This window comes from Paroedura picta, chromosome 2 (genome assembly GCF_049243985.1).
Source record: "Paroedura picta isolate Pp20150507F chromosome 2, Ppicta_v3.0, whole genome shotgun sequence".
Classification (NCBI taxonomy): Eukaryota; Metazoa; Chordata; class Lepidosauria; order Squamata; family Gekkonidae; genus Paroedura; species Paroedura picta.
The window spans coordinates 43,477,233-43,504,715 of NC_135370.1; the positions used below are offsets into that span (position 1 = coordinate 43,477,233).

Genomic DNA, 27,483 nt, shown 5'->3' on the forward strand with positions numbered 1-27,483 from the left:
TGTGTTATTGGTGGATTATTTTTAGTTTAGGAGCAGCCTTTCACTGCAGAATGCAGTGAAATGTCTGAGCCAGTTTGCAGTAGTGGTTAGGAGTGCGGACTTCTAATCTGGCATGCCAGGTTTGAATCTGCGCTCCCCCACATGCAACCAGCTGGGTGACCTTGGGCTCACCACTGCACTGATAAACCTGTTCTGACCGGGCAGTAATATCAGGGCTCTCTCAGCCTCACCCACCCCACAGGGTTTCTGTTGTGGGGAGAGGAATGGGAAGGCGACTGTAAGCTGCTTTGAGCCTCCTTCGTAGGGAAAAGCAGCATAGAAGAACCAACTCTTCTTCTATTCGTATCTGCATTTTAATTTCTGTAGGATTAGAATTGTACTTTATTTCCATCCCTGACTCCTTTTAAAACCAGTAGTGTTGCTACAGTTCTGAGACATTTAGAAATCTCAAAAGTGATAGTATGTTTCCTTCTTAGGATGGCTGGTTTTAAGTAGCACTGGGGAACTGCTGTCCATCACTGATTTTCCTGTGCAGTTGGGCATGGGATCTGAGGATGTATATACCTGCTATGAATAATGCAAAAGCTTCTAATGGCATGAGGTGCGTTCCTACATTCCACACCTATAAAACAAGGAAGAGCACCTCCCTTTCTGTTCTTTTGTTACTGCTGAAGGAAGACTTCTCCGTTTCCTGTCTTTGGCAACCAAGGATTCAATATAGAAGAAACGTATTCCTTTCCCACCCTGTCATTCATGGTAGCTAATCATAAGACCATAATGCAAAGCTTTGACTTTGAAAAGTTTGTACACTGGAAAGTTTTGTCGGTCTCTAAGGGTCTACTGCAGGGATAGTCAACCTGTGGTCCTCCAGATGTTCATGGACTACAATTCCCATGAGCCCCTGCCAGCGTTTGCTAGCATGGGCTCATGGGAATTATTGTCCATGAACATCTGGAGGAACACAGGTTGACTACCCCTGGTCTACTGGAGTTGAATTTTGCTGTATTACAAAATAACATGGCTATCTACCCAAAATCAGTTCAAGGTGTCTACCACAATTCCCATGTCATAGAAACGTGCTGGAAGCGTTCTTATAGGTTACCAATTACAACCTGCCATTTCAGAAGCCTTTTTTAAGCCTCTTAAAAAGATCCTACATACACTTAAGAAACTGTGTTGTTGCTGAATGCTTTTAACTAAAGGTATTATTCAAATGCTAGGAAGGCAGATGAATAACAGACGTGGCTTGGTGTTTTTTTATGTGATACACAGATTATTCAAGACAATTTCGCATAGCAAATAATTTAGATATACTTGTTACACCTGAATGATCTAAAAACTAGAATTCCTTGAATTAAATTTGTTTCAATAGATTTGATGTTTACCTCTTATGCTTCCCACACGTGTTATCACAGATATTCTCTCCTAATCCAATTGTACACCTGATATCTCAGTACTAGTGGATGACAATAAAAGCTTCAAACCTTTTGTCTTCAGTAAAAGGTTTATCCATTGAATACATATTAAAATTTAGTTAGCAAAGTCATTATTTAAACAGGAAAGTAGAGAACATTGAATTTTGAGACAAAAGTGGAAAGGCAATACAACAACAGACAATATTCCAACAGCCGTTTATTCATTCCCTTATGGTTCAGTACAATATAATTTCAACATGCATCTTCCTTTTAACCCAGAAGATTCATAAGCATTAACATAAGAAAGTTAATATCATGGTGACGTCGTTGCTTGGAATCAAATTCAAAAAGTCTAGTGGAGAAGCTTGCTGCTGCATTCATATGTAACTAATAGGTACACCCAATCCCATGAAATCCCAAGGATGCATGATTTCAAACTGGGTATCCTGTAAGGCTGCTAACTCTGGAGTGGGAAATACCTCCATATTATGGAGGTGGAGTTTGAGCAGGGAAGGGGCCTCAGCAGGGTATAATGCCATAGAGAGCAGCCATTTTCTCCAGGGAAACTGTTCTCTATTGTCTGGAGTTCATTTGTAATAATGGGAGATTATCTGTCAGATGGCTATCCAGCCTCTGTTTAAACATTTCCAAAGATGGAGAACCCACCACCTCCTGAGGAAGCCTGTTCCACTGAGAAACCGCTCTGTCAGGAACTTCTTATGGATGTTGAGACGGAATTTCTTTTGAATTAATTTCATCCCACTGATTCTGGTCCAGGGCAAGAGAGAACAACTCTGCTCCATCCTCTATATGGCACCCTTTTAAATACTTGAAGATGGCTATCAAATCCCCTCTTAGTCATCTCCTATCCAGGCTAAACAGACCAAGTTTCCCCAACCTTTCCCTTGACAAATCATCGGATGTACTTGCTAGAGCTCGAACTCCTGCAGCATCTCTGCCCTAGAATTGCATTGAGTGCAGCAATCTGTCTCTTCAACGTATTTGATCACAGACCTTTCGTCCAGGCTTCAAACAGAAATTGTACTACCTCTGTGTCCTTAGACTCCAGAGGATTCACCTTGTGCAGCACCTCCCATCATTGAAAAACTTGCCAAGTGCTGTTGAAGATCCCTCTTGCTGGTATCCATGGGGACTACCACAGGATTGCAGGAGGAACGATGTGCCAAATGGCTTGGAAGCAACCATCATCTAAGCTGAGCCTTGAGACCCTCCGACAACTAGACCACCTTGCACACCTTCCATGCTATTGCTTCTTAGTATGGGAGGAGTACCCACTGCAGCAGCATGGAAACATCCCCTTCGTAGCACGTTGATTGTAGAAACTGGGAGGCCCTGCAATGCTGCCAAGTGCATAAGAGGTGCTGTAGAGGCCGACAAGAGGTCCTGAATCAGGCTGGCAATCTTGAACTGCTTCTCGAAGGGCAGAAACGCCATGGCCTGGAGAGTATTTATCCATGCTTCCCAATGAACCAGGTATGTAGTCAATGTGAGATGACGCTTGGTAAAAAATTATCAAGAAACCATGGGCCTCCAGCAAGGAGACAGTATGCATTGTTAGTCTTTCTGCCATGGGCCGGTCATCGAGGTAAGGACAGAAATATATCCCCTCCTGGCACAAATGTGCCACCAAAGCCACCATAAACTTGGTGAACACCTGAGGAGCAGCTAACAGACCAAAGGGCAGGGCCTTGTATTGGTCGTGTCAGCCCAGGAAGAAAAAATGTGAATATTTGCAGGATGCCAGGAAAAAACAGACATGTAGGAAGGTCTCTGTAGGGTCTAGGGGCATCATGTCACCCCACTGAAGAGCGCTGGGTATTTGCTGAAGGGATTCCATGCAGAATTTTTGCTGCTTGACACACAGGTCCAGATCTTTTAGATTGAGTATCAGTCTCCAATTGCCCGACTTCTTCAGAACCATGAAGAAGATGGAGTACAAGCCTCAGAAGTGCTGGTCCTCTGGCACCAGAACTATTGCTCCAATGCCTGTGACATGTTATAGTGCTTGTTCCAGGTGGGCCTTCCGGTGTGCCTGTTACTGCTGCCAATGTAGCCATGCCCACAGGTTCCTCAGAGCCTCCCATTCATACTTACTTAAATTCTTAATATTGCACCATTTTTATGTTCAATATTATCTATGTACCTGAGGGCCAATTCTTCAGAAATTTTAATGAAAGTGTCCTCCACCACTCGAGTAAAGTCTGATTTATGTCTAAACGTGTTTGGAGTGCCTGATAGTAAACATCCTAAGGGGTGGGCGGAGACTGGGTATGGCCTGTCCGAGGGAGGGCCCAATCGGGACACGCAAAGTGCGTCCCGATTTGGCCCTGCCTCAGACAGGCCACGCCCACTCAGGACTTCGGCCCAGTCATTGGGCCAAGGTTCTGACAGGGCCCACCCAGCCAGGGACAATCTGGAGATATAATTGCCAGTCTGCCCCTGACCAACGCAGGGAGAGGAGGTCAGTAGGGCTGCCGAAGGGGTGTGAATGGAGGCCTGGACAGGACATGTCAGCCCTTTTTGCCCCAAGGCTGTCCTGTCAAATCCAACAAGTTCCCTCAGAACACTAACAGAACTGGCAAGTGGCTGGTGAGTGTTCTCCCTCCCCCCTCCCTTCTGACCTGCTGCAAAGAAGCGACTGACAGCCCCTGACTGAGGGGAGGAAGGCATTTCCAAGAGCAATACAGGGGAGTTTAAGGACATGGGTGTGGGCCTTCCTTTTGAGGGGGGGAGCTTCCCCCTTCTACCAAACAGTTGGCTGACAGGGAGGCCACAGAAAAGCCCCTTCTCACTTAAAATACTGCTCTGGCTGGCCTTGTGGCTAGAGGGAAGACACAGCCAAGCCATGTGTATTTCTTCTTTGCGACTCTCTGCAGATTTGAGGCCTACTGCACAGTGTTATTCTGCAGACAAAATTGGATGCTATTGCAGAGGTTCTTTTGTCTCCTGTTTCATCTGCACAACAACCCTATGCAGTAGGCCTCAAGTCTTTCAACTCAACAACCTGTGTGTGAGGCCTTAAATGTTTCTTCTCCACAACCCTGTCCAAAGCAGCCCTTTCTGCCTGGGGAGCTGATCTTTATACTCTGCAGATAAGCTGTAAATCTTTGTTGGTCTTAAAGGTGCTACTAGACTCTGATTTTATTGTGTTACTTCAGACCAACATGGCTACCCATTTGAATTTGTCCAAGAAGGTCACTCTAATCTCTCTTGTTGGAGACTAAGTAATTCATGTGTTATTTCATCTAGCCCAGTGGTCCCCAACCTTTCTGAGGCTGGGGACCGGCAGGGCATCAGGCCGCGCACACGCGGGCTGCGCCCGCACGGGCCACGCCCGCGCATCGGCCCGCGCGACCCGGCCCTGATTCCCTCTCCCCGCCCTCCCTCAGTAAGAAGCTTCCCGGGCCGCAAGCTTGCGGCCTGGGAAGTTTTTTACTGCAGGGGGGGCGGGGAGAGGGAGCCACGGCCCGGCGCCATGGCCTTCGCGGCCCGACACTGGGCCGCGGCCCGCAGGTTGGGGACCACTGATCTAGCCTATACAATCCAGGCCTTACTGTGCCACTCAAAGCAGGTGCACCGCAAAACAGGGCAAATAACCCTTTATGAGTAAAGCAAGTGACACAAGGCTCTGTAGGAATCAGCCTTGTGTAATGAGAAGTGGGCCTGTTTCATTGCAGGCAGCCTCATACATTACCCCCAGACAGGAATGAAGTGTGAGAGTCGGGCATTTCCTGCCTCCTTACCATTCTTCCTTTTTTTAACAACAACAAGCCTTTAATAGCATATAAAAGTACAATATAAGAAGGGAAAGTGCAAAAGGATCCACTGCTAGTGAGAACAAAGGCAAAGATCATGCTTTAGACATAATACATTTATGATTTCTCATTCTTCCTGTTCTCCTCTTCCTGGATATGGATATGTGGGCAATGGGGGATCTTTGCAGTTTTAATAAATACTCGTGCAATAGTCCAAGAGAAACTGACTACAATTCATAAATTATTTGAAAGCATGGTGCAAAACAGGTAGGGAAAAATATTAAACTAATTTTCCGCATAGTTAAAACTGGATCAGCGCCATAAGAGAATAATGCTGTCAAGTTTACATGCATTTAAATCCCATTTACAAAACAATAACTAAAATAATTTTTTTTAATCGCTTGATAGTGCCCACTGAGAGCCAACATGATGTAGTGGTCAAGAGCAGTGGCATCTTAATCTAAAGAATTTGATTTGATTCCCCACTCCTCCATAAACAGCCAGCTGACCTTGGGCTAGTCACAGTTCTCAGAGCTCTCTCAACCATACCTACTTCAAAGGATGTCTATTGTGGGGCGATGAAAGGAAGGTGATTGTAAGCCGCTCTGAGACTCCTTTATGTAGTAAAAACCAACTCCACTGAAAAGATGTCATGTACTATACTAATGGAACAACACTGATACCCCCTGCTGGTCAGAAAGAGAGAGAGAAAGAAGCAGCAGAGTAGTTTAGGTACCCCTTTCAAAATGAGTGTTCACCCAAAAAGTTATGTGAACATAGATCTTTGATTACTAGTGGAAAATATTTAAAGGACAATTTTATTTACAGGTAAAAGAAGCTATGGAGAACAAGTTTGCCCCTAATTTTCAGATTCAATATAAAATACACATACAATCTGTTTCTCCAATACTATATTACACTTGTATATTTTATTGCTTACCTTTACAATAGTAAACAGCACCGTGAACATTTTTTAAAATCCAAAAAGTATACTTTTAAAGGGCTTGGTCTCAGGGAAAAGCAGTTCACATGACTACTTCGCTGTGTAGCCAGGTTCAGCTCTCATTTATTCACCTAGCATGCTATCTCACTTTCTAATTTGTTAGGCCAATAATTCTTTAGAATGTAAATATGATAGTTACTAGGATAGTTATGAAAAGGCTGCCCATATTAGAGTCTAATATTGCATTAGTATCCAGCAATATGCACTGGACTCCATTTTTGGCTGTCATGTGAAAATTATATTTGTACTCATGCTCAAAAAGTAGACTCCTTTGGTACTTAGCAGTCAAAATTCACAGGAGCAGGCTCTGAATCAGCCCTTCAGCCAAACCAAACACTTAGATCAGTGGTCCCCAACCACCGGGCCGCGGCCTGGCAGCTCCCTCTCCCCACCCCCCGCCCCCGCAGTAAGAAACTTCCCAGGCCGCAAGCTTGCAGCCCGGCAAGCTTCTTACTGTGGGAGAGGGGGAGAGGGAAGCAGGGCCGCGCACTCACAATGCGCATGCGTGGCCAAAAACGCACATGCGCGGCCGGGCAATCGCCCTCCCTGCTGCCGCCGGTCCCCAGCCTGAAAAAGGTTGGGGACCACTGACTTAGATAATTACTTTGACAGGCTGAAAATATTTAGTTCTGCTCAAAAAGATATACATATATGTATACAGAATCATCTCTTGATTTCCACAAGTGCACATGGCAATTTGTGTACTGGTGTGTGCATTCCTCAATGGCTACTAGTCTGAGTGACTAAACAGAACCTCCACATCCAGGGCAGTAAAATATGCTAGGAGGCAACATCAAAGGCTCTGTTTGTTGACTCCACAGGGTTGCCAAACCTGGCCTGGGAATTTCTTGGAGATTTGGGGATGGAGCCGGGCAGGGGAATTATGGAAGGGGTTTTGCCTAGAATTTCATAACATACCATAGAATCTGCCTTCAAAAACTGCATCGTCTTCAGAACTGATGTTTGTGGTCTGGAGACAGAATTGTAATTCCAGGAGAACTCCAGGCTCCCCTGGAGTCCGGCAAAACTACCTCCAGAACAACTGTTGGCTACAGTGTAAAAGAAAATACTGACTAGATGGACCACAGTGGTCTGATCCTGTATGGCTTTTCTTATTTATTCTCCTCAGCACTCTGCCAGATAGACCACAATTGTCTGATTCCGTAGGGCTCTTCTTTTCTCCCCTCAGCACCCTGCCAGCTTGGCGAGACAGTTAAGAGCAGGAGCCTCTAATCTGGGGAAACAGGTGGAAACTGGAGATTCCCCAGTTTTATAACTCATCTCCAGGCAACAGAGATCAGTTTCCTTGGAGAAAAAGGCTGCTTTGGAGAGTGGCCTCCACAGCATTAAACTTCACTAAAGGTCCCTCCCTGCCCCAAATCCTGCCCATTCCTGACTCTACCCCCAAAGTTTCCCAAGTATTTCCCAACCCAGAGCTGGCAACCCTAATTTGATTTCCCACTCCTCCTCCACATGCAGCCAGCTGAATGTCCTCAGGCCAGTCAGTTTTCTCAGAGCTCTCTCAATCCCACCCTCCTCACAGGATGTCTATTGTGGAGAGAGGAAGGGAAGGCAATTGTAAGCTGCTTTGAGACACAAGGCCAGCTAGATTACCTTGGGCCAGCCACAGGTTCTCTCAGCTCCATCTTCCCCAAAGGGTGCCCGTTGTGTGGAGAAGAGGGGAAGGCAATTGTAAACCCCTCTTAGACACACGCGGCCTGCTGCATGACCTTGGCCCAGTCACAGTTCTCTCAGAGCTCTCAGAGCTCTCTCAGCCCCACCTACCCCACAGGGCGCCTGTTGTGGGGAGAAGAAAGGAGGGCGATTGTAATCCCTTTAGAGACACATGCATCCTGCTCAGTGACCTAGGCCTGCTCACAGTTCTCTCACTGCTCTCTCTGCCCCACTTACCTCACGGGCTTTGGGGACAGGACTGTAAGCCGCCTTGAGACTTCTCCGAGTAGCTGCCCCATCTGCATTTCTGCGGGTGGCAGCAGGGAAAGGCTCATAAGCAAGGACCCCGGAGGGACCTGCGTGGCCGCGTTTTCCTCCTGCCCTCCGAGGGACTCCCGGCTTTCGCGCGCTCCCCGGCCTTCCCCCTGCCGGAAAAGCCTTTGGGCCGGTTCGTGAATGGCTGGGGCTCGCCCACCCCCATGACCAGCCGTCAGTGGGTGGCGTCTGAGAGCGGCCGCCGAGTCCCGAGCAGACGCGCCGCGGCCCACACGAAGCCTCCCTGGGCCATGGGCGGCCCTTTGCCCCCCTACCGCGCCTGCCTCGTGGGCGGCCTCCTCCTGGCTGCCGCGCTGCCCTCCGCCGGAGCAGACGGTAAGGCAGCTTCTCCTTCGCGCGCGGCCCGTTCTCCGGGCAATGAATGCCTGGCTGCTTGGCCCGCCCGGCCCCGCCTTAGACGGGCTGCTTCCCCGCACAAACAAGCGCCCGCGCCCCGCCGCCGAGAAGCCAAGGCAGTGCCTGTGCACGGTAGGCATGGGGCTGGCGTCGGAGCCGGAGGTCTTGGGGCTTAACCAGAACCAGGGTCCTACCCCAGAATCTCTGTTGTTCCTAGTTAGTCGAGTGGATTTGCTACAGGCTTTGACCAGAATAAGCAGTAGAATGAAAGGAAAGGAAAGCAAGTAGTCGTAGTATTTACAGACAGCCTTTAGGTCAAAATAGTAGTAACAACAACACGATAAAATAGATATCCCAATTCAAAACTATCAATGTAATGTTAATTGTGTGAATCCTTCCTGAGGCAACCGGGAAGGGTGGGCTATAAGAATAAAGTTGTTATTATTTAGCCAACCCCTTATTCGATGGATCATTTCGTTTCTTACAGACCATAAGGCTAAATTTTGCTACAGCGATGGAATCTATGCTGTCGGTTTTATTACTACTACTACTCAGTTTTGCAGTCACCATATATTTCCCACAGTTTCATGGCAAAGCTCTTAGAAATCTAAATAAATAAATTTGGGCTATAATAGTTCTATGCCAGGCAAAAATGCAACAGTTGAAATCCCCCCTCTATGTGTGGGGGAGGGGGAGCTTTGCCTGTTGGGTATCTGCCTCACCTGCCACTGTGAAAGGAACAGTGGCCTGCTCAATCTAAGAAGACATTAAAATAATTTGCATCTTTAAGCAAATACAGCATGTATGCAATGAATAATCAAAACCATATGTCCCTATTTTGGGGAGGGGGTACAATTCCTCCCTACTTGGCACCCCTGCCAGGCATCCAGTACTGTCCATGAAATAACAGTTATTTATTAAAAGCCACAGCAGCAACGTTGTGGGATCAGAATATCACAATGGATAATTTCTGCCCTGTTTTGTTTCCTCTGAACTCTTACCAAAAGATTTCTGCACAATTTCTATTTGACCTCTAGGATCTAGTATCACATTTAGTCAATAGATAAATTAGCCTTGTTCTATAAACTTATTCCACACCATTGATTTTTCTCCTCTGAGGGAATAGCAGTCGCAGTGCAAAGGGAGGACAGCATATGTTTAATGTTTTTAATGTAGAATGATATATTTGTCAATTTGTCAATTGATACCCTTTTGAAAGCTATTATTATATTCAGTATAAACTAGAAAATTGGCCATTTAAAGTAATATATTTTTAAAGAAACCCATGGTTTCTTAGGTCAGACTACTAGCAGCTCTGTATCCTGAGGGGAGGAGGTAATAGATCTCATTCATCTGCCCAAAGATGAACACAGCCTGGAGTTAACAGTGATGAGCTAATTAATGTTAAAATGTGGCATGTGATCTCATTATGTTTTTTTTTTCCAGGCTTCATCATCCTAGAAATCAAATCAAATAGATGATGGGCAAATTAATTTCCTGGGTTTTTTTCTCCATAAGGGGATAAGGAAGTTGCATTATGCTGGGAAGTCATTTAGTTTGAAGTCCATTTGGCCAGTGTAGTGCTGTTGAGAAACAAGATGCAAAACAAATAAAGCTTCCAGATACATGGCAAAAGCTTTAACTGAGTTGGGAGCTGGAATTCTGTGTCATATATCTAGGTGCTGAGTGGAAGCATATATAAAATCCAGTTTTTGTAGTGCACATAAATACAGTTATGTGTACATTTTCAAAATCAGGGTTAAATAGTTAACCAGAAAGGTGAGCTCAGTTAGAGCAAGCAAGGTTGACCATTTATTTTTGAAAAATAATGGGAGGGCCACAGCCAGTGTGAAAGTATATCTGAAGATGTGCTGTGGGTCTAACTACAGTCCTTTGTTGATAGGTCTAGTGCAGACCAGAGCCTCTTGTGGCGCAGAGTGGTAAAGCAGCGATATGCTGTCTGAATCTGTCTGCCCATGAGGTTGGGAGTTCAATCCCAGCAGCCGGCTCAAGGTTGACTCAGCCTTCCATCCTTCCGAGGTCGGTAAAATGAGTACCCAGCTTGCTTGCTGGGGGGTAAACGGTAATGACTGGGGAAGGCACTGGCAAACCACCCCGTATTGAGTCTGCCATGAAAACGCTAGAGGGCGTCACCCCAAGGGTCAGACATGACTCGGTGCTTGCACAGGGGATACCTTTACCTTTAGTGCAGACCAGTTTGCTCCTTAGAAATATGGAAGATTAACCTGTCCTAACTGGAAAGGATGTTTTGAATGGGTCTTGTAGCTTCATTTGAACAGGTTTAATCCACAGCAATTAGTGAGTGGTAAGTCATTAGCTCCATGCTGTGTAAAGCTTCAGCCACTGATTTCTGCAGCTCAAACCTCAGTTAAAATGTAGGAGTAAGTGGCCAAGCACCATCTCCTTTCTCCTGCCCTGTTATTAACTCTAATTCCAGGGTAAGAAGATACATTTTTAAGATGTACTTTTTAAACTGTTCTGTTGAAATGGTAAAACATTGCTACCGTCAAAGCAAGCCTTGCTAGTGTTTTACTGTTGGTCTGTTCCCCCCCCCCTTTTCTTTCAAATTCAGGCCTACGTGAACGTGTGACACACAACATCAGTGTTTTCAGCCACTGTCACTGATACAGCACAGTGGCAACCAACCACTGATATTTAAAAAAAACAAAAAGCCCACCAGAATGGGTAATGGCTGCTATTGAGACATGGATCACTGTGCCTAGTAGGGAGCTAGTAGCTTGGCTTAGTGTAGATGGTAGAAAGCCTGTTGTGCTACTCACGTGACCTGTGCCTCCATAGAGACGGAGGTATCAAGGATCACACCCAGGTTTCTGGTGGAGTGAGCTACTGATAGCTGTACCCCATCCAGGTTAGGTAGGTGCGCTTCCTCACTTGGACCCTTCCTGCCCAGCCACAGGCCCTCCATCTTTGAAGGACTTAGCCACCCTGATTCTCCCCCTGAATCCTTAGCCAGATGCCTGGAAGCAGTGATGAGGTGGCTCAAGCAGAGTCAGGAGGAAGAGCTGGGTGTCATCTGCTTATTGATGACATCCCAGCCCAAATTTCTGCGCTAGCTGAGCAAGAGGTCCATGAAGATGTTATAAATAGGATTGGAGGGAGGACCACGTGGCAGCTTGATAGTCTCTTTCTTATTGCTACACTTTTTTCTGCAACCACAGAGGAAGGAGATCAGTTACGTTTTACTGACTTCACTGCTATCTCATAGGCTTTCATCTACATTCCATAAGATGTTCTGGATTCTTAATCGCGAGTCTTCCTCCAAACTCGCTCTAGTCATCACAGTTCCCATTTCTTGTGGAGCTCCTAGGTATACCAGTGGGCCGCTTGAGATGGGGACAGAGAGGACATTGGGAAGCTATCTCATCAATGGCAGTCAGCATTCTGTTGTGCCAGTCACTGACCAGTCCATTTAGAGAAGTGCTGGGAGGCAGTGGGTTCCACAGAGTGTTCAGGAATCCAATTGGATCCATAAGTCCCTGTGGGCAAGCTAAGATATGCTCAGCACCCAACTGAGGAGGAGATGGCAGCCTTAGCCAAACCTTCAGATCATAGTGGTTTGATCATGACGGGGCGACCAGATCCATGTTCAACCCTGCACTGAAAATAAGGCCCAGGGTGTGACCTGCCTGATGGGTAGAGCCAACAACAAATTGCGGGAGACACTAGGTCCAGCCTATTTCCAGAGGACAGCAGCTCTGCATGGACATTAAAGCCCCCCAGAATTAGTAGTCTGGAGCAGAGGTAGTCAACTTGAGGTCCTCCAGATGTCCATGGACTACAATTCCCATTAGCCCCTGCCACCATTTGCATTTGCTGGCAGGGGCTCATGGGAATTGTAGTCCATGGACATCTGGAGGACCTCAAGTTGACTACCCCTGGTCTAGGAAACTGTAGTGTCCAGGTGGCCATCACCTCCAACAGGGCTGGCAGGGCATCTCGTGGTGTGTTGGGTGCGTGGTAAACCAGGCAGACGGCCATGCTCTTGGTTGTGCCCCACCCAAGGCCAACACATTCAGGGACTCTAATGACAGTTACCTTTGACCATGAATATGAATTGTTCTTTGAGTGTTATAATGGAAATATGTTTGCCGCATCACTTGCAGATAAATATTTCCAAGTAGATTATTATTTCTCAAACATTTAAATATTTTTGTAAGTCATTAGGATGTCATCCTTTTCATCCTGTTATCATTCTGACTAGAAAGATCTATGCACGCATCTAAGAGGGCATAGTTCTCTTGCACGTGCCGGCTTCCCGGGTCTTCACCAACAAAGAAAACAAAACCATACACATATGAATGCATGAATCTTCTTCCTGCAATTAAACAGCCTGAAATGGGCTGAGATGGTTGTTAGCTTTGGGCTTGTCACTTTGAGGCTTGCTGTGAGGTCAGAAAAACGGAAGCACCATAGAGTGAACAAAATAACGCATAATTATGACTTGGATACATTCTTAAATGTATTCAGATGTCTCTTCCCCTCCTCCCCCCTGGTACTATCCAGCCTGCCTCCCAAACCCTTCTCTCTATGGCTCTGCCTTCAGAAGGCTGGTGGTGACTAGAGACAGGGCAATTTTTGTGGTGGTACCTCAGCTCAGGAATGCCCTTCCCTTTGAGGCTCATTTGATACCTACTTTAGTCGTGTTTAGGTGCCAGGCCAAAACACATCTTTTACCTCAGGCTTTTAATTAGAGGGTTTCCCTTACCAGTTTTTTTAATGGTTTGCTTATTTGTTATGCATAATTTTAGCACTGTTTTTAATGTTTTTTTTTCTTATGTTGTTTTAATTGTAAGCCACTTCAAGCAGGACCCTGAGGAGGTAGCATAGAAATATATTCTAAATAAATTAATAAATAAGACATATTTGTAGTAGGGAAAATTTGTCCCAGTCAGAACTAATTGTCGAAGCAAATTTCTGCCAGTGGCTTATTATTTCCATTCATGGCACTAAAATGGATTTTAAAAACCATATGTGAGTTTTCTTTTCACAGCATTTTCCTAAAACAGTTGACTTGGAGAAACGAAACAAAACACCAAAACTAAAACATCCAGTTTGTGCTTCCCTCTTAAGTTACTCTTTGCGGTTTTGACGAGGAACAAATGGATCTCTTCAGCTGAGCTGAGAATGCATTTTCAGTGCTGCCTTAACTGACTGATTTTCAGAGAAGCACTGTTGTTTTTGCAGTTCTTGCAAACTGTTGGGGAGTTGTTTCCATTCTGTTTCTGGCTCAAGTGTTTTATTTATTTATTTATCCATTTATTTATATATATATAATAACTGGATTTGTAGAATCACCCCTCTTGGTCCAGCCGTCTCTGGGCGGTATATATCCGTTTAAAAGCAATATGATTAAAACCAAATCTATTAACTCTCTAAAAAGGACATCATTGTCCCATGCATCCCAGCCTCAACCGAATGCCTGGTGGAAGAGCTCTGTTTTATAAGTCCTGCAGAAATTAGTATTCTTTCTAATAGTAGCCCTGTTGCAGAATGAAAAGTATGGCACAGTCCTCTTTTGATTAAGATGACCAAATTTTAACATTGGTAAAGCGGAACACCATTGACCGGGGGGGGGGGGGGGGGTCTTGATTAAAAATTTGGTCTATATGGAGCAACAAAAAGTTTCATAGAACACATAGAATGCAAAAATAGTATTGTAATATATATTTTTTAATTTCAACATAAGTACCATTTGCCCACAGATGTGGGCAAAGTACCCACAAATGTTCCTCCAAAAGTGGGACAATCTGGTCGCCTTACATTTGATGGGTTCTTTGAGCAAAAGCAGTCAGTGCCCATAAATTTGTTCTGTGTTGAGGGACAAGTGAAAGACTTCGGTTTACAAATGAGAGAATAAGGCTATGTTTCTAAAACACATTTATTGGGAAGTCCCATCCAACTCAATGGGACACCTTCCAATTAAACTAACCTTCAAAGGTGCAATCCTGTACTGGCCTGGAAATGAATATAGTGTGATGTATATCTCCATGAGAGGAATGACATGTGTTTTGATGTATATCTAAATTGTATCTGATATGCATGTTTATTAAATGAATGCTTATTCATTTTCATTGAAAAGTACTTTTAGAAAAAATTAGCACAAAGAATAAATGGTTTTGGGGCACACTACTGTCCAAGACCCAAAATCACGCACCTAACATTTCAATCACTTTTCCCCCATTAATTTCAAATTAAACGTAGTATGTCCGACTCTTGTGGGAGTCCAACTATTGAACAACGATCATTTTTATATTAATACCGGGAGTGCTAACTGGATTGTATTTTATCTCCTGAAACCCTTTGGCTTTGACTGCCAGTGCCTTGCACTATATGGATCCTGGGTCCTGCCTACCTGAGGGATTGCTTGTTTGCATATATCCCCCGCAGAGCTCTCCGCTCTGCGGGGAGGAATCTGGTGGTTGTCCTGGGTCCCTGGGAAATGCGCCTGGCCTCAACTAGGGCCAGGGCCTTTTCGGCATTGTCTGGTGGAACAAGCTCCCGGAAGAGCCAAAGGCCCTGACAGAGCTGTAAGTTCCACAGGGCCTGCAAGATGAACCTCTTCCACCAGGCATTTGGTTGAGGCTGGGGGGGGGGGGGTTGACTGGAGTTCACTCTGGGGTCCCACTCTAGCTGAGCATCCCTTGTAATACAATAACATCTAATACTGAATTGTTTGGCTGGACTCTGTCGATTGAGTTGGGATAGTTACTTCTGCCATCTTGTGGGTTATTATATGTATTGTTATTGTTTTAATGGGGTTTTTATGGGACAATTGTTTATGTTTTTAATTGTAAGCTGCCTTGAGGTGACATAAGTCATGAGAAGCGGGATATAAATTTAAGAATAAATAAAAAAAATAAAATGAATAACCTGCAATTCTATTAGAAGCATAATTCCCTTGATCTGGATGGTTGAGGCTTGCCCAAATCTCATCAGATCTCAGAAGTTAAGCAGGGTTGCCCCTGGTAAGTATTTGGTTTGTGAGACCACCAAGGAAGGCCACGGTTGCCACAGAGAGACTAGTTATTACAAGCCATCTCTTGTCTTGAAAACCCTATGAGGTCCCCATAAGTCAGCTGCAACTGGACAGTCCTTTTATACACAGAGAGAATTATAATTATAGTGATTATGATCCTCTTTCTTGGACAGCATGTCCTTCTTCCTCGTGGATTTCATTTGGAAGCAGCTGCTATGCCTTACTTCAGTCAACGCTGGAGAACATTGACGATGCCAGAGAACTCTGCAGGGGTAATGCAACAGTTCTGTCTTCCATTAATGCCGCCCCTTTCTGCTTCATTTGTGAAGTGTTCACACTTTTGTGAGGTGTCAAGAAGGGCTACTTGCACATTTTACTTACGATTGGTAATCATGACAGTTATATAACAACGGTTACGGATATAAATGCATAATTAGGGTCGCCAGCCTGGAGGTAATGGCTGGAGATCTCCTGGAATTACAACAGGGGACAATACAGATCAATTCCCCTGGAGAAAATGGCTACTTTTGAAGGTGGGGTGTACAACATTATACCCTACTGAGGTCTTCCATCCTCCCCAGAAACTCCAGGTATTTCCCAAGCCAGAGCTGGCAGGCCTAATGCTTTATCTTGATCAGGAAGGTAGATGGTTTCCTTTGTTGCTCCAGGGTGTGATCAGATTCAGTTTGGCCCACTGATAATATACAAGAGCACTGCAAAACCATTGCAAAACTATTGGGTTAGGCTGATTTTAGCAAGCTTTACTGCTATACCTTCGAGTCACGTCTGGGGGAATGGGGGGTGGATAACATTGCTTTTTAATAAACTGAAGCCAGTCATTTTCAAACTTTGTACTGCCAGTGCTTTTGATATTCACTGGTCTGCTGAGGAACCTATGAGTGTGCTCCAGGGACACCCCCTTCCCCCCCCCCAAAAAAAAAGTGTTGCAGAAGGTTTTCTGGCCTGTTCTGGGATCAGTGCATCTGGCCTACCATTGGAGCTCACAGTCTCCTCACATGAACAAAGAAACGTACTTAAGAAACACTGAGCACTATTCCGCACAGGCAAGCTGGTTTTCAGGCAAGCTTCTCTCCCCACTGCTGATTTTGCCTCATCAGGGAACCTCCAAGGAGCCCCAGGGTTCCCCACAACACAGTTTGTAAACCACTGATCTAGTCCAATTATAGGCTGTCCAAATGTTCTGCGAAAAGCTTGATTGCCGTTCTGCTGTGCAGTTAGAAATCAGGCTCACAAGCTGTGTAGCTCTCACAGTCTCTACGGATGTCTGCTCGCCCCAGTGGGACATGCTTCTAAGTGAATGCGTTTGGTGCCTTTATGCCTAGGCTGCGAGCCTGTGTGTGTCTAATCCTCCCAGAAAGCAGCAGGAACTGCCTACAAGTTTATGCCTCAGTGGCAACTAGTGTGCATGAGCATAGTTTAATGGCAGCAAACGCGTCCTAAGTATAGTTGCCTACACAAGCTCTGTTTGTGTTCAGTTTGCTTTTAAGCTCGTAATTAGCTGGAATTCGATGGTTTTTGGTTTCTGTCTTCCCTTTGCAGCTTCCGGAGCGGATATCATTAGCATAAATAATAAAGAGGAAAATACTTTTATCTTGAAAGCCTTCCAGACCCATTGGCACGGTCCTCAATATATTTCATTGGGCATGTTCTTTGATACGGATGGTAAGTGACTCGATTGAATCGTAACCCGAGAGCCAGCTTGGTGTAGTGATTAAGAGCAGCAGCCTCTGGTCTGGATAGCTGGGTCTGAGTCCTCTGCTCCTCCACATGCGGCCTGCTGGCTGATCTTGGGCGAGTCAGTTCTCTTGGAGCTCTCTCAGCCTCACTTACCTCATAAGAGAGAAGAAGGGAAGGCAATTGCAAGTTGCTTTGAGACTCTTTCAGGTAGAAAAAAGGAGGGTACAGAAAAATAGCTCTTCTATTTTTTTCATATCCAAGAACAGGTACAGGCTTGGCCTCAGTCAAAATTCTGGTGAGAATCTATGTTGCTAAGTTTTCATCCAAGTGCTTTACCAAGTTCTTCTAGAATCCTCTTCTTCCATGCAACTACAGCGGCGCGGTTGGTGTGGGTGAAGCACTGGAAGGTGACTGAGACCCCAACTATTTCTACATGGCTAGACAAATTAGTGGACTTAGCAAAAATGGCAAGACTCACTAACATGGTTAATAAGAAACCACCGGAAGAATATGACGAACAGTGGAGCAATTACCTGGACTTTCTTAAGAAAGACAGCAGTAACTGTTGGGTTAGGGTTAATATGCGATGGGAACTGACTATATACTTCTTAAGATAATATCAGACTATATTCTCAAATGTATCAATAACTACTTTACTAGCTGGTCATTCTTTTCTTTTTTCATCTTTCTGTAAATGCTTTATATATAAAGCTTTATATATATTAAAAAAATAAAAAGAAATTCTGGTGAGAACATGCCTCCATTAAAATTTGAATCCAATGGCAACTTTAAGACCAACAAAGATTTATTCAAGGTGTGAACTTTTATGAAGACTTCCACAGACATGCTCACACCTTGAATAAATCTTTGTTGATCTTAAAGGTGCCTTTGGACTCAAATCTGGCTGTGCTACTTAAACCAACATGGCTATCCACTTGAATCTCTGTCTCCATTAAGAATGACTTCTTCATGGAAAGATGCCTTCTGTCTCTCTATGCAGTCTGGCTCTCTCTGAGTCTTTTCAAGCTTTCCAAATGTATTGAAGACAAAACAAAAACAGGCCTTCCATTAGTGACTGCTCACCTTTCCCCTGGGCTTGGGTACCTGTAATGTTCTCAAGAAGGATGAATCTTTGAGAAGCAAAGTAAAGAATAAGGAACAACCTTCAGTATTGGATTGATCAGGTGGAAAAAGGAAATGGGATGACAGCCTGTTGCTCAAAAAATCTCAGTTGGAGTCTCCAACAGGTTGTTGTGAGTTATTGATAGCTTGCTGACTGCTGCAGAGTATATCATGCATCCCATCAGATTAAGAAAAAAATTGCAATAAAATCTGCAATTCGCTTTTCTCAAAACAAAACAAAAAAGTTTTTCTTTCATAGGATTTTTCTCTGTGCTGTTTAAGGGACTGTTTGATGTTTTTTTGTTCTGCTCGTTTTCTTTCAAGAAGACAACAAACCTTTGTAGACCTGGGACAGAGGGCTGCATAGCTTAAGATACTCTGCATCACTATAATTAGAGGAAAGGCTGATGACTCGATCTAGATCATACTAAGTACCGTCATACTAAATCAGGATATGAATCTAGATTAGTATTGTCCGCTATGACTGGCAGTAGTTTTGCATGTTTTCTGACGTCTTTCTAAGTTCTACTACTTGCCCTTAGGGCCTTCTGCAAGCCAGTCCTATGGAGTCCTTTTGGCAGAAACAAGACCTGTTTCCAGTACAGGTGCAAAAATAGTTCCTGCTGTCTCCTGTATTGATACGTCCCAGTGGTGGTTGGAGGGCACATAAGAAAACCTTGCTGAAGCTGTAAAGCCAGCAATCTGGTCAACGCGTGGATAAGAGACCTCCAGTAAATCCTACGAAAGCTGCCTTGAGGTCTATGATGGATGAAGGCAGGAGATACATACATTGAACAAATATCATACATCATAATCTTTTCTGGTGGGATATGCTGATTGTGCCATTAGCTTATTACAGCACCTGTTCTTCATGGCAACAGGAATGCAGTTTGCACGGCTTTGCTACACCAGCTAGTTGCAGAATGATGCTTGAGTTGCCATGTAGTTAAAATGGTTATGTAAATTGGACCATCTTTTGAACATAGGTACATATTTTATTAAAACTTAGTTTTTATCCAATTTGTTATTACAGATGATGTTTTCAAATGGTATGATGAATCTAAAGTGAATTTTACAAACTGGATGGAAGAAGACAGTAGCAGTGAGCTCCTGGACACCTGTGCTACGATGCACACTGCCTCAGGTGGATGGAGAAAAACAAGCTGTGAACATCTCCCAGTAACTGAGGTCCTGTGTGAAGCCACCCGTACGTAAGAGTCATGCCTGCCTGGTCCTAGGAATGACTAGATTTCAGGATTAGTTGAAGGGTTATGGGCAGATGCTTTGGAAGCTATGGATGTGATTTTTTAAGGTTTCTCTCCATATATATCCACATACACCCTGTTCCTGTTGTTCTATTAGGAAATACTCTGATAGGTATTGGGCAGTCAGTTGGTGGCTGAAGTATTAATCCTAGTTTTATTGATTTTATTGATCAAATTATGTTTTACTGTTTTAACGTACTTCAAGTTGTATTTTAAATATGTTGTTAGCCGCCCTGAGATCGCGAGTGAGGGGTGAGATACAAATCAAATAAACAATAATCATAAATTATTATAAGAGCCTCTTGTGGCGCAGAGTGGTAAGGCAGCAGAAATGTTGTCTGAAGCTGTCTGCCCATGAGGCTGGGAGTTTGATCCCAGCAGCCGGCTCAAGGTTGACTCAGCCTTCCATCCTTCCGAGGTCAGTAAAATGAGTACCCAGGTTGCTGGGGGGGGGGGGGGGGTAAACGGTAATGACTGGGGAAGGCACTAGCAAACCACCCTGTATTGAGTCTGCCATGAAAATGCTAGAGGGCGTCACCCCAAGGGTCAGACATGACCCGGTGCTTGCACAGGGGATACCTTTACCTTTACCTTAAATTATTATTATGACTATTGTTTATTGGATTTCTATACTGCCCTCCTGGAATTAGCTCAATTAATCTTGTAACTTGTAATGTGGAGTGCATCTTGTAACTGATACACACACACATCATAGATCAAAAATATGTAAAACTGGGCCAACGTCACTTGAGAGTGCAGGAGAGAGAACACAAAGTGGGAAAAGGAAGAACAGGAAGCATCAAGAGCACGCAGGGGATGGAGAAACTAGGCATAGCAGGAAGGTGGGTGGGGAGGAAATGGATATATACACAAGCAGAGAGGAGAAGGGAGAAGGAAGACGAGCGGCAGCTGAAGGTTACAGACAGTGACAAGGGGAAGGAGATTGGACAATGAGTGAGGCAAGAGGCAAGACGGGGGAGCAAGGGGAAGAGGAAATACAATTTTCCCTCTCTTGTGGTTCCCATTTACGTACTTTCTAATTTTCTTTTAGTATTTCAGCTGTTCAAATAATGTGCACTGAAACTTAATGAGAAACAGAGCTAAATGAAACCACACTCTGCAGTCAGAACATAATCTAATTTATCTGGTTTATCATTCAGGGAAGTGGCAGGCATTTCCAAGAATAAACAGTGGCATATTTCATGTTGAAAGATGCGAACAGGATCAGGCAAGTCACAGAATTGCCACTGTTGCAATCCCTGGGTTTTTACATTTGTTCTGACAGAGAGCAAGCCTCTATCAGGAACAAATTTGCAACTTTAGTCCACCATTTCTGATGAGATGATTAGTTACGGAAGAACCTTTTTGGGAAATCGGTGAGGTTTCCCAGCTGCAGGAACGTCTGGTTAGAAGACAAGGGCGCTACTTCATTTTTTAAATGCCTTAACCGGACCAGTCATTGTGAAGTAATATATGATTCTGCTCACATTCTGCTGCATGCTATTAAGCCTTATTGATTTCAGCTCCTTGAGCAGAGAAGAACTCAGATAGGCACACAGGACTTCCACAGGCACAAGAACTTCCTGGTTCCTTCAATGCGGAGGCTGCTTCATAGAGTCTGATTGTACGTGCAGAGCTGGTGGCTGCTGAAATTAATAGGAAATCTTGCTTGTACAGAAGAAGAAGAAGAAGAGTTGGTTCTTATATGCCGCTTTTCCCTACCCGAAGGAGGCTCAAAGCGGCTTACAGTCGCCTTCCCTTTCCTCTCCCCACAACAGACACCCTGTGGGGTGAGTGAGGCTGAGAGAGTGCTGATATCACTGCTCGGTCAGAACAGTTTTATCAGCGCCGTGGGGAGCCCAAGGTCACCCAGCTGGATGCATGTGGGGGAGCACAGAATCGAACCTGGCATGCCAGATTAGAAGTCCGCACTCCTAACCACTACACCAAACTGGCTCTCCAGGAGCTCCATTTATTCATAAGAGCCTGCAGAGTGGGAATCTCTGTGTTAGGGATTTATTGTTAACTTTGCTTTCCTTTATCATTAATTACAGAAAATTACAGAGTTTTGAGTTTAACTCCCTGGTCTTGGGATGAAATAGTTGTCAGCAAATCCTTTGCAGGAATGTTTCACACTTATATGGAGACAGATGGGGCCAGCAGCAAATGGTGGGGAGGGAGCCTTTGATCACTGACATAGACAGTTTTATTTTTCTTAGGTTTTTGTAAACTAAAACTGAATTCCAGGGGACTGATTGGCTGTTTTGGCAAAGAATTATCATATGGCTGTATTTGGATGTGCGACACGGTTTACTAATGTAACAGAATTAACATTCGCTATATATTCCCACTGACCTGTAGGGAGTTCTTAGTCTGAGGAAGAGTGCTTGCACTCGAAAGCTCATGCCTTGAATAAATCTTTGTTGGTCTTAAAGGTGCTACTGGACTCTGATTTGATTGTACAGAAATTGTGTTACAGTAATTAAAATAATATCATTGATGAATGACAAATGTGTTTGAGGAAAGTGTTTTAAAAGGATGGGGTTCATTCCTGTAATGACTCCAGCATTCTACGGAAAACAGCATGCCACAAAACAATGTGGCTACGCAAGACCCACATCAAATAATAGCCACATGGATCAAGAGACTGCAGTGAGGAAAGGAAAGGGGGTGAAATGGTCCTCCTCTGTTTTCTAGTAGCACAGCTCTGCCAACAGAAGAATGAGTTGTTTCGTTCCCTCCCCTCCTCTCCCCATGGCAGCCTCCCTATCAGAGTGATTATTACTCCATGCAGGTCTCACAACCCCGTAAAGAAACTTTCCCAAGGCTGGAACGGACTGCTAGGGGAGGGGACGTGGGAAGAATTTTCAAAGGTCGCTTCCTTCTACTGACAAATAATTGAATCCCAACCCGTATTATTTGGCAGGGAATCTGGGACATTGAAATCCAGCTGATTGAGGCAGGGATAAACCAGACTCGTTTGCCCTGTTTTTCTTGGCCTATCCCCTAGTTCATGTTATCGGGCCCATTATTTCTCAAACCTTGTTAACCGATCTCACCACCGGGCATTCATGCTCACCAGGTTAAACATTTTTCCATCTGCGGTGCTATCAGGGAGATATAAAGGTATTCCTTTAGAAGGCACATGTTGCAAGTTTGGCTCATCTGAGCCCGATTCTGTCTCTCACATGCTATTGCACTGCCCACCATTTTCTGAGCTTCGTCACCGACTGAAAGACCTAATCTTGAGTGATTCTGTGCTTTCTTGCGGTAGGGATACACAATTTTTACTAGGAGACAAGCTTCCCATTGTAACAGAGAAGGTGGCTGAATTTTTGGCCACAGTTCTGTAAGAAAAGATTTGCACCTGCATGACATAACTTGTCTCTCTCTTTTAGGATGTCTGTGTTTTCCCCTCTAGTTCGGGGGTCATCGGTCTGTGGGCCAGTACTGGTCCGAGAAGGCCTCGGTACCAGGCCGGCAGCGGCCGCAACTGCCTCCCCCCCCCCCTGCAACATGAAGTTCTCCAGGCCATGAGCGAAGCAGCCCAGCTATCTTCTCACTGTGAGGGTGGGAAAGAGGCAGGCGCGGCCACTGGCACGCCGGTGGACACAAATGTACATGCGCGGAGCTGCTGCTCATATGCGTTGCGCCCCCTGCTGCTGCAAACGAGCATGCGCGGCAACTCTGCACATGCGCGTTTGCACACAACTGCTGCGCATGCGTGGCACCCAGGCCACCGGCTCTCCCCCACCCCCGGAGGCGGTCCTCAACCACAAAAAGGTTGGGGACCGCTGCCCTAGTTGATTTTATTAGCAACTAACTCTTAATTCCTATTTTAAATATCCTATAAATGTTTTATTCAATTCATATTTTAATTTTGTCTTGTTATATCCATCATTCCATTATTTAGGTTTCATTATTACTACTATCACTAAAATCTGTTTATTCCAAATAGTGATTGTGATTATGCACTTAGATGGTTATTCCTAAGCCATTAAAGGTTTTTGCAATTGAAAGTTAAATTGAGTCCCAACTGATATCTCTTGGATGTTTTATATTGCTAAATATGAATACACATTAATTTTATCTTTATTTTCTTATTTTCATGTGTGTTTCTAGCTGTATATGAGAAGAAATATTTACCTGGTAAGTGCATTCTACTTTTCCCTTTCAGGCCTTATCTCCCGAGGAAGCCTCTTCCACTGAGAAACCTCCCTGTCAGGAACTTATTCCGGAAGTTTAGTCAGAATTTGTTTTGCATTAATTTCATCCCATTGGATCTGGTCTGCCCCTCCAGGGCAAGAGAGAACTCTGCTCCATCCTCTGTATGGCAGCCTTTTAAATACCTGAAGATGGTTATCAGATCTCCTCTCAGTCGTCTCTTCTTCAGGCTAAACAGACCAAGCTCTCCCAACCTTTCTTCATATGTCTTGGTCTCCAAACCCCTCACCATCTTTGTTGTCCTCCTCTGGATATGCTCCAGTTTGTCTACATCCCTCTTCAACTGTGGTGCCCAAAACTGAACACAGTACTTCCAAGTGAGGCCAAACCAGAGCAGAGTAAAATGGTACCATCACCTCCCGTGATCTGGACACGATACTCCGTCTGATACAGCCCAAACTCCCATTTGCCTTTTTAGCCACCGAGTCACACTGTTGACTCAAGTTCAATGTGTGGTCTACTAAGACTCCTAGATCCTTTTCACACTTGCTACTGCCAAGACAAGTCTCCCCCATCTTATATTGATGTATTTGCTTTTTCCTACCTAAATGCAGAACTTTACATTTGTCCCTATTGAATTTCATTTTATTTAATTTAGCCCAGTTCTCAAGCCTATCAAGATCATCCTGGTTTGCCATTGCCTGCCTCCAAGTCACAACTCTGGTATTCCTTGGAGGTCTCCAATCCATATACTAGACAGGGCTGGATCTCCTTTGCAGCCGAGATCCGATGATATCAGTCTAGCCTGGGCCACCCAGGCCAAGATCAGAAAGGGCCAACACAATTAAGAAAGGAAATCTGATACAGATAATACACATCGTGATAGGAGACTGCTTTGTAGGGAACTTGCAGCTCCTTCCCACGGTGCTAGTAGACAATAACGTGGAGAAAAAGCAATTTTAAAAAAGCACCATAAAATATTATTGGCCTCACCATGCTTTCTGATCTGGCACATCAGGAGCAGTTTCCCACTCAGTAATACCTACATTATGGAAAATTGGTTGGAAGTTATCAACTGAGCTGTTCACCAATGTGGGCCCTAAGCTGCCCCTTGGCCTTGCACAGCAGAATGGAAACGGCTGTCAAATGCTAATAAACATCAAGCTATGAGGAAAAAAGGTCCAGTGACTGCTGATGTTATCTGGCTTGTCTGACAGATGCTAAACGTGCGTCTTAAACTGTAATGGAATAATGCCCAGAGGACACAATCCTTGCTCCTCTCTGATAGAATAATTCTTTTGTTTCAGATAAAACCTGGACAACAGTCCTAGTAATAATTTCCACAGTCATTGTATCAGTCTCTGCAGCATTTCTCTGGTTCCTGTACCAAAGGAAGGTTTCTTCTGCTCCTTCTACAACACAGAATTTCTCCAGGCAAGTGCTGTGTAACGATGAATTGATTCTCATAGACGAGGAGAACGAATATACGGCCTAAACTGCGATTAATTTATAAAGACATGGCAATATAAGGGAACAACTGGCAGCGGTCCTACAAGGAAATTGAAAGGAGTCGAAAGGAATGGACAACACTAGTCGAAGCACCTTCTGTATGCAGCCAGGTAGTTTGAAATGTGCAATTGTTTTCATGAAATGAGTTGTGCTTTCTCACAGGAAGCCATTCCCTGCACATAAAATAGCTGTTGTGGAAACTCTATGTGATTACACTTGGAGGCTGTCCATGGGGTGGGGGGAGAGAAACGGATACAGCAAGTCATATTGCAAAATATGTATTTGGGGGCCTCAACCCAGGTGATGATATGGAAGGAACAAGCCCACTAGGTCTTGTGGATGGTTCTAATCCATTGAACATTAAAGACAATAACAAATAACCTCGGTCTACTTGTTCTTCTTTCCCCAGACCACTTGTTCCTGTGATACTGGCTGCAGATTTGAACTGGAACACCTCCCCTTTCGTAGGTGGATGGGATTCCCCTCTGATTCTCTCTCTCTCTCAAGCAGGAACATGCAAGATTCACTGGCCGGGTGGAGGAGGGAAATCCCATCTTTCTTCCCCTTTGCTAGCTCATCCTCATTTCCCATGGAAGTAAAACCTGCCCTCAGCTTGCAGGTACACCTCCACTCACAGGCAAACTCACAGGGAGGGGGATTTTTGCTCATTTGCCTGTTCTCCATTTTCCCCCTCTATCCCTTTTTTCACCATTCTTCACCCAGCGAGGCCCCTTTTTGCCATTCTGTTTCCCTTCTCACTACAGCCACTACTTTGTTTGCTGGGCTACTTTCACATGACTGTTCACACATTCCCAGTTCTTCCACAGCCCACCGCTCCCCCACCACTACCGCCACCATCACCATCACTTAGAATTGCCTGGGCCATGTTCAGTGTTTACAGTAACTCCAATCCAGCAAAGTACAGAAGTCCTTTTGAATCTGCCCTGATTACAAAAGCAGAGGCCTCTTCCACTTATCAAGGTGTGTGAACAACAATCTTCCATCCCGCATTACTGTGCTAACCTTACTTCAGACAAGTTACACACCTGAAAGGGGAGGTGTTTCAGGTCAAATCTGCAAGTCAGTATCACAGGAACAAGTGGTCTGGGGAAAGAAGGACAAGTAGACAGAGGTTATTTGTTATTGAATTGCCTTTAATGTTTGATTTGATTAGAACCATCCACAAGAGCCAGTGAGCTCGTTCCTTCCGCATCAGTTCACATTACCTGGGTTGAACCCAAAGCTGTGGCAAGCAAAGCAGTACAAGCACAAAGTTTGCCCAAGCAACTGCCCTTGTACAGGCATCTGGTCTTCTTGCGCTGCTGTCCTCCGTCTCTAAAAGCGCATGGCATTTGGATATTAAAACCTGTGGGCTGCACTTTGTTACTGAAGTCTTGTGTACTCTGCAAATATGTATTTAATGAATTTTGTAACTAAATGTCAATTATGTCTGTATTAAGACAGATAGGGGAAAGCCATAATTATCTCATCTATATTTTTATAAGCATTTTAATACTTTTAATATTGTTAAATAAACCTTTGTCTTCTATGGGCTCTGGTATTATTGAGAACCCAACAGGTCAGTCGTTGCACATAGCTGGATTCAGGAAATCAACTGAAACAGGCCTTCCAAGAACTGTTTACATGATAAATGAAAACCGGATTACTTATGAATTGCAACCGGAATATAAATTAAACAAGTATTTGGTCAGACTAATTAGCAGATGGTTGAATGCTTCAGGGCAGATTCCATAGCCTTCGTGTGGCACCATACATTTTTTATTTATTGTACTTTTAAATGGTTTACTTAATTCTGCACAAACCTCTGGACTGTCCCATTGACTTCAACTTTTTATCACGTGGGAAAGGCTGCTCTGCAAGCTCTCCTGAGGTCTGTAATGGCCAGCCATGGGATGCAGGGCTAGATGTGGACTGCCTGGCCTGACACCAGCTTCGCTAAGTTCACATTGGCAGCCATTGTATGAGCTACCAAGGCCTCACTTTGGACAAGGTGCAGCCATGACTGTCCTCCAGGCTGTTCAGAGGAATGACCAAAAGCTTGAGCAGGACCCTGATTCACCAATGGGACATCTGCTTGCCCCTGCAAGGGTTCACATAGGGTCCACCTCAGTCCAGCAGGATAATTTCTTCAACAAATGCAAGTCCT

At 44.6% G+C, this 27,483-nt stretch overlaps 1 protein-coding gene across 1 annotated transcript; it reads left to right on the forward strand.

Moving 5' to 3' along the window:
• Window positions 1–8,278: 8,278 nt before the first annotated feature.
• On the forward strand, window positions 8,279–26,865 carry CD302 (CD302 molecule). Its single transcript, XM_077319980.1, has 6 exons — window positions 8,279–8,519; window positions 15,732–15,830; window positions 17,119–17,241; window positions 19,412–19,585; window positions 23,766–23,792; window positions 25,115–26,865. The coding sequence occupies exons 1-6, from the start codon at window positions 8,348–8,350 to the stop codon at window positions 25,300–25,302; spliced, it is 783 nt and encodes a 260-aa protein (XP_077176095.1). The 5' UTR covers window positions 8,279–8,347; the 3' UTR covers window positions 25,303–26,865.
• Window positions 26,866–27,483: the final 618 nt, after the last annotated feature.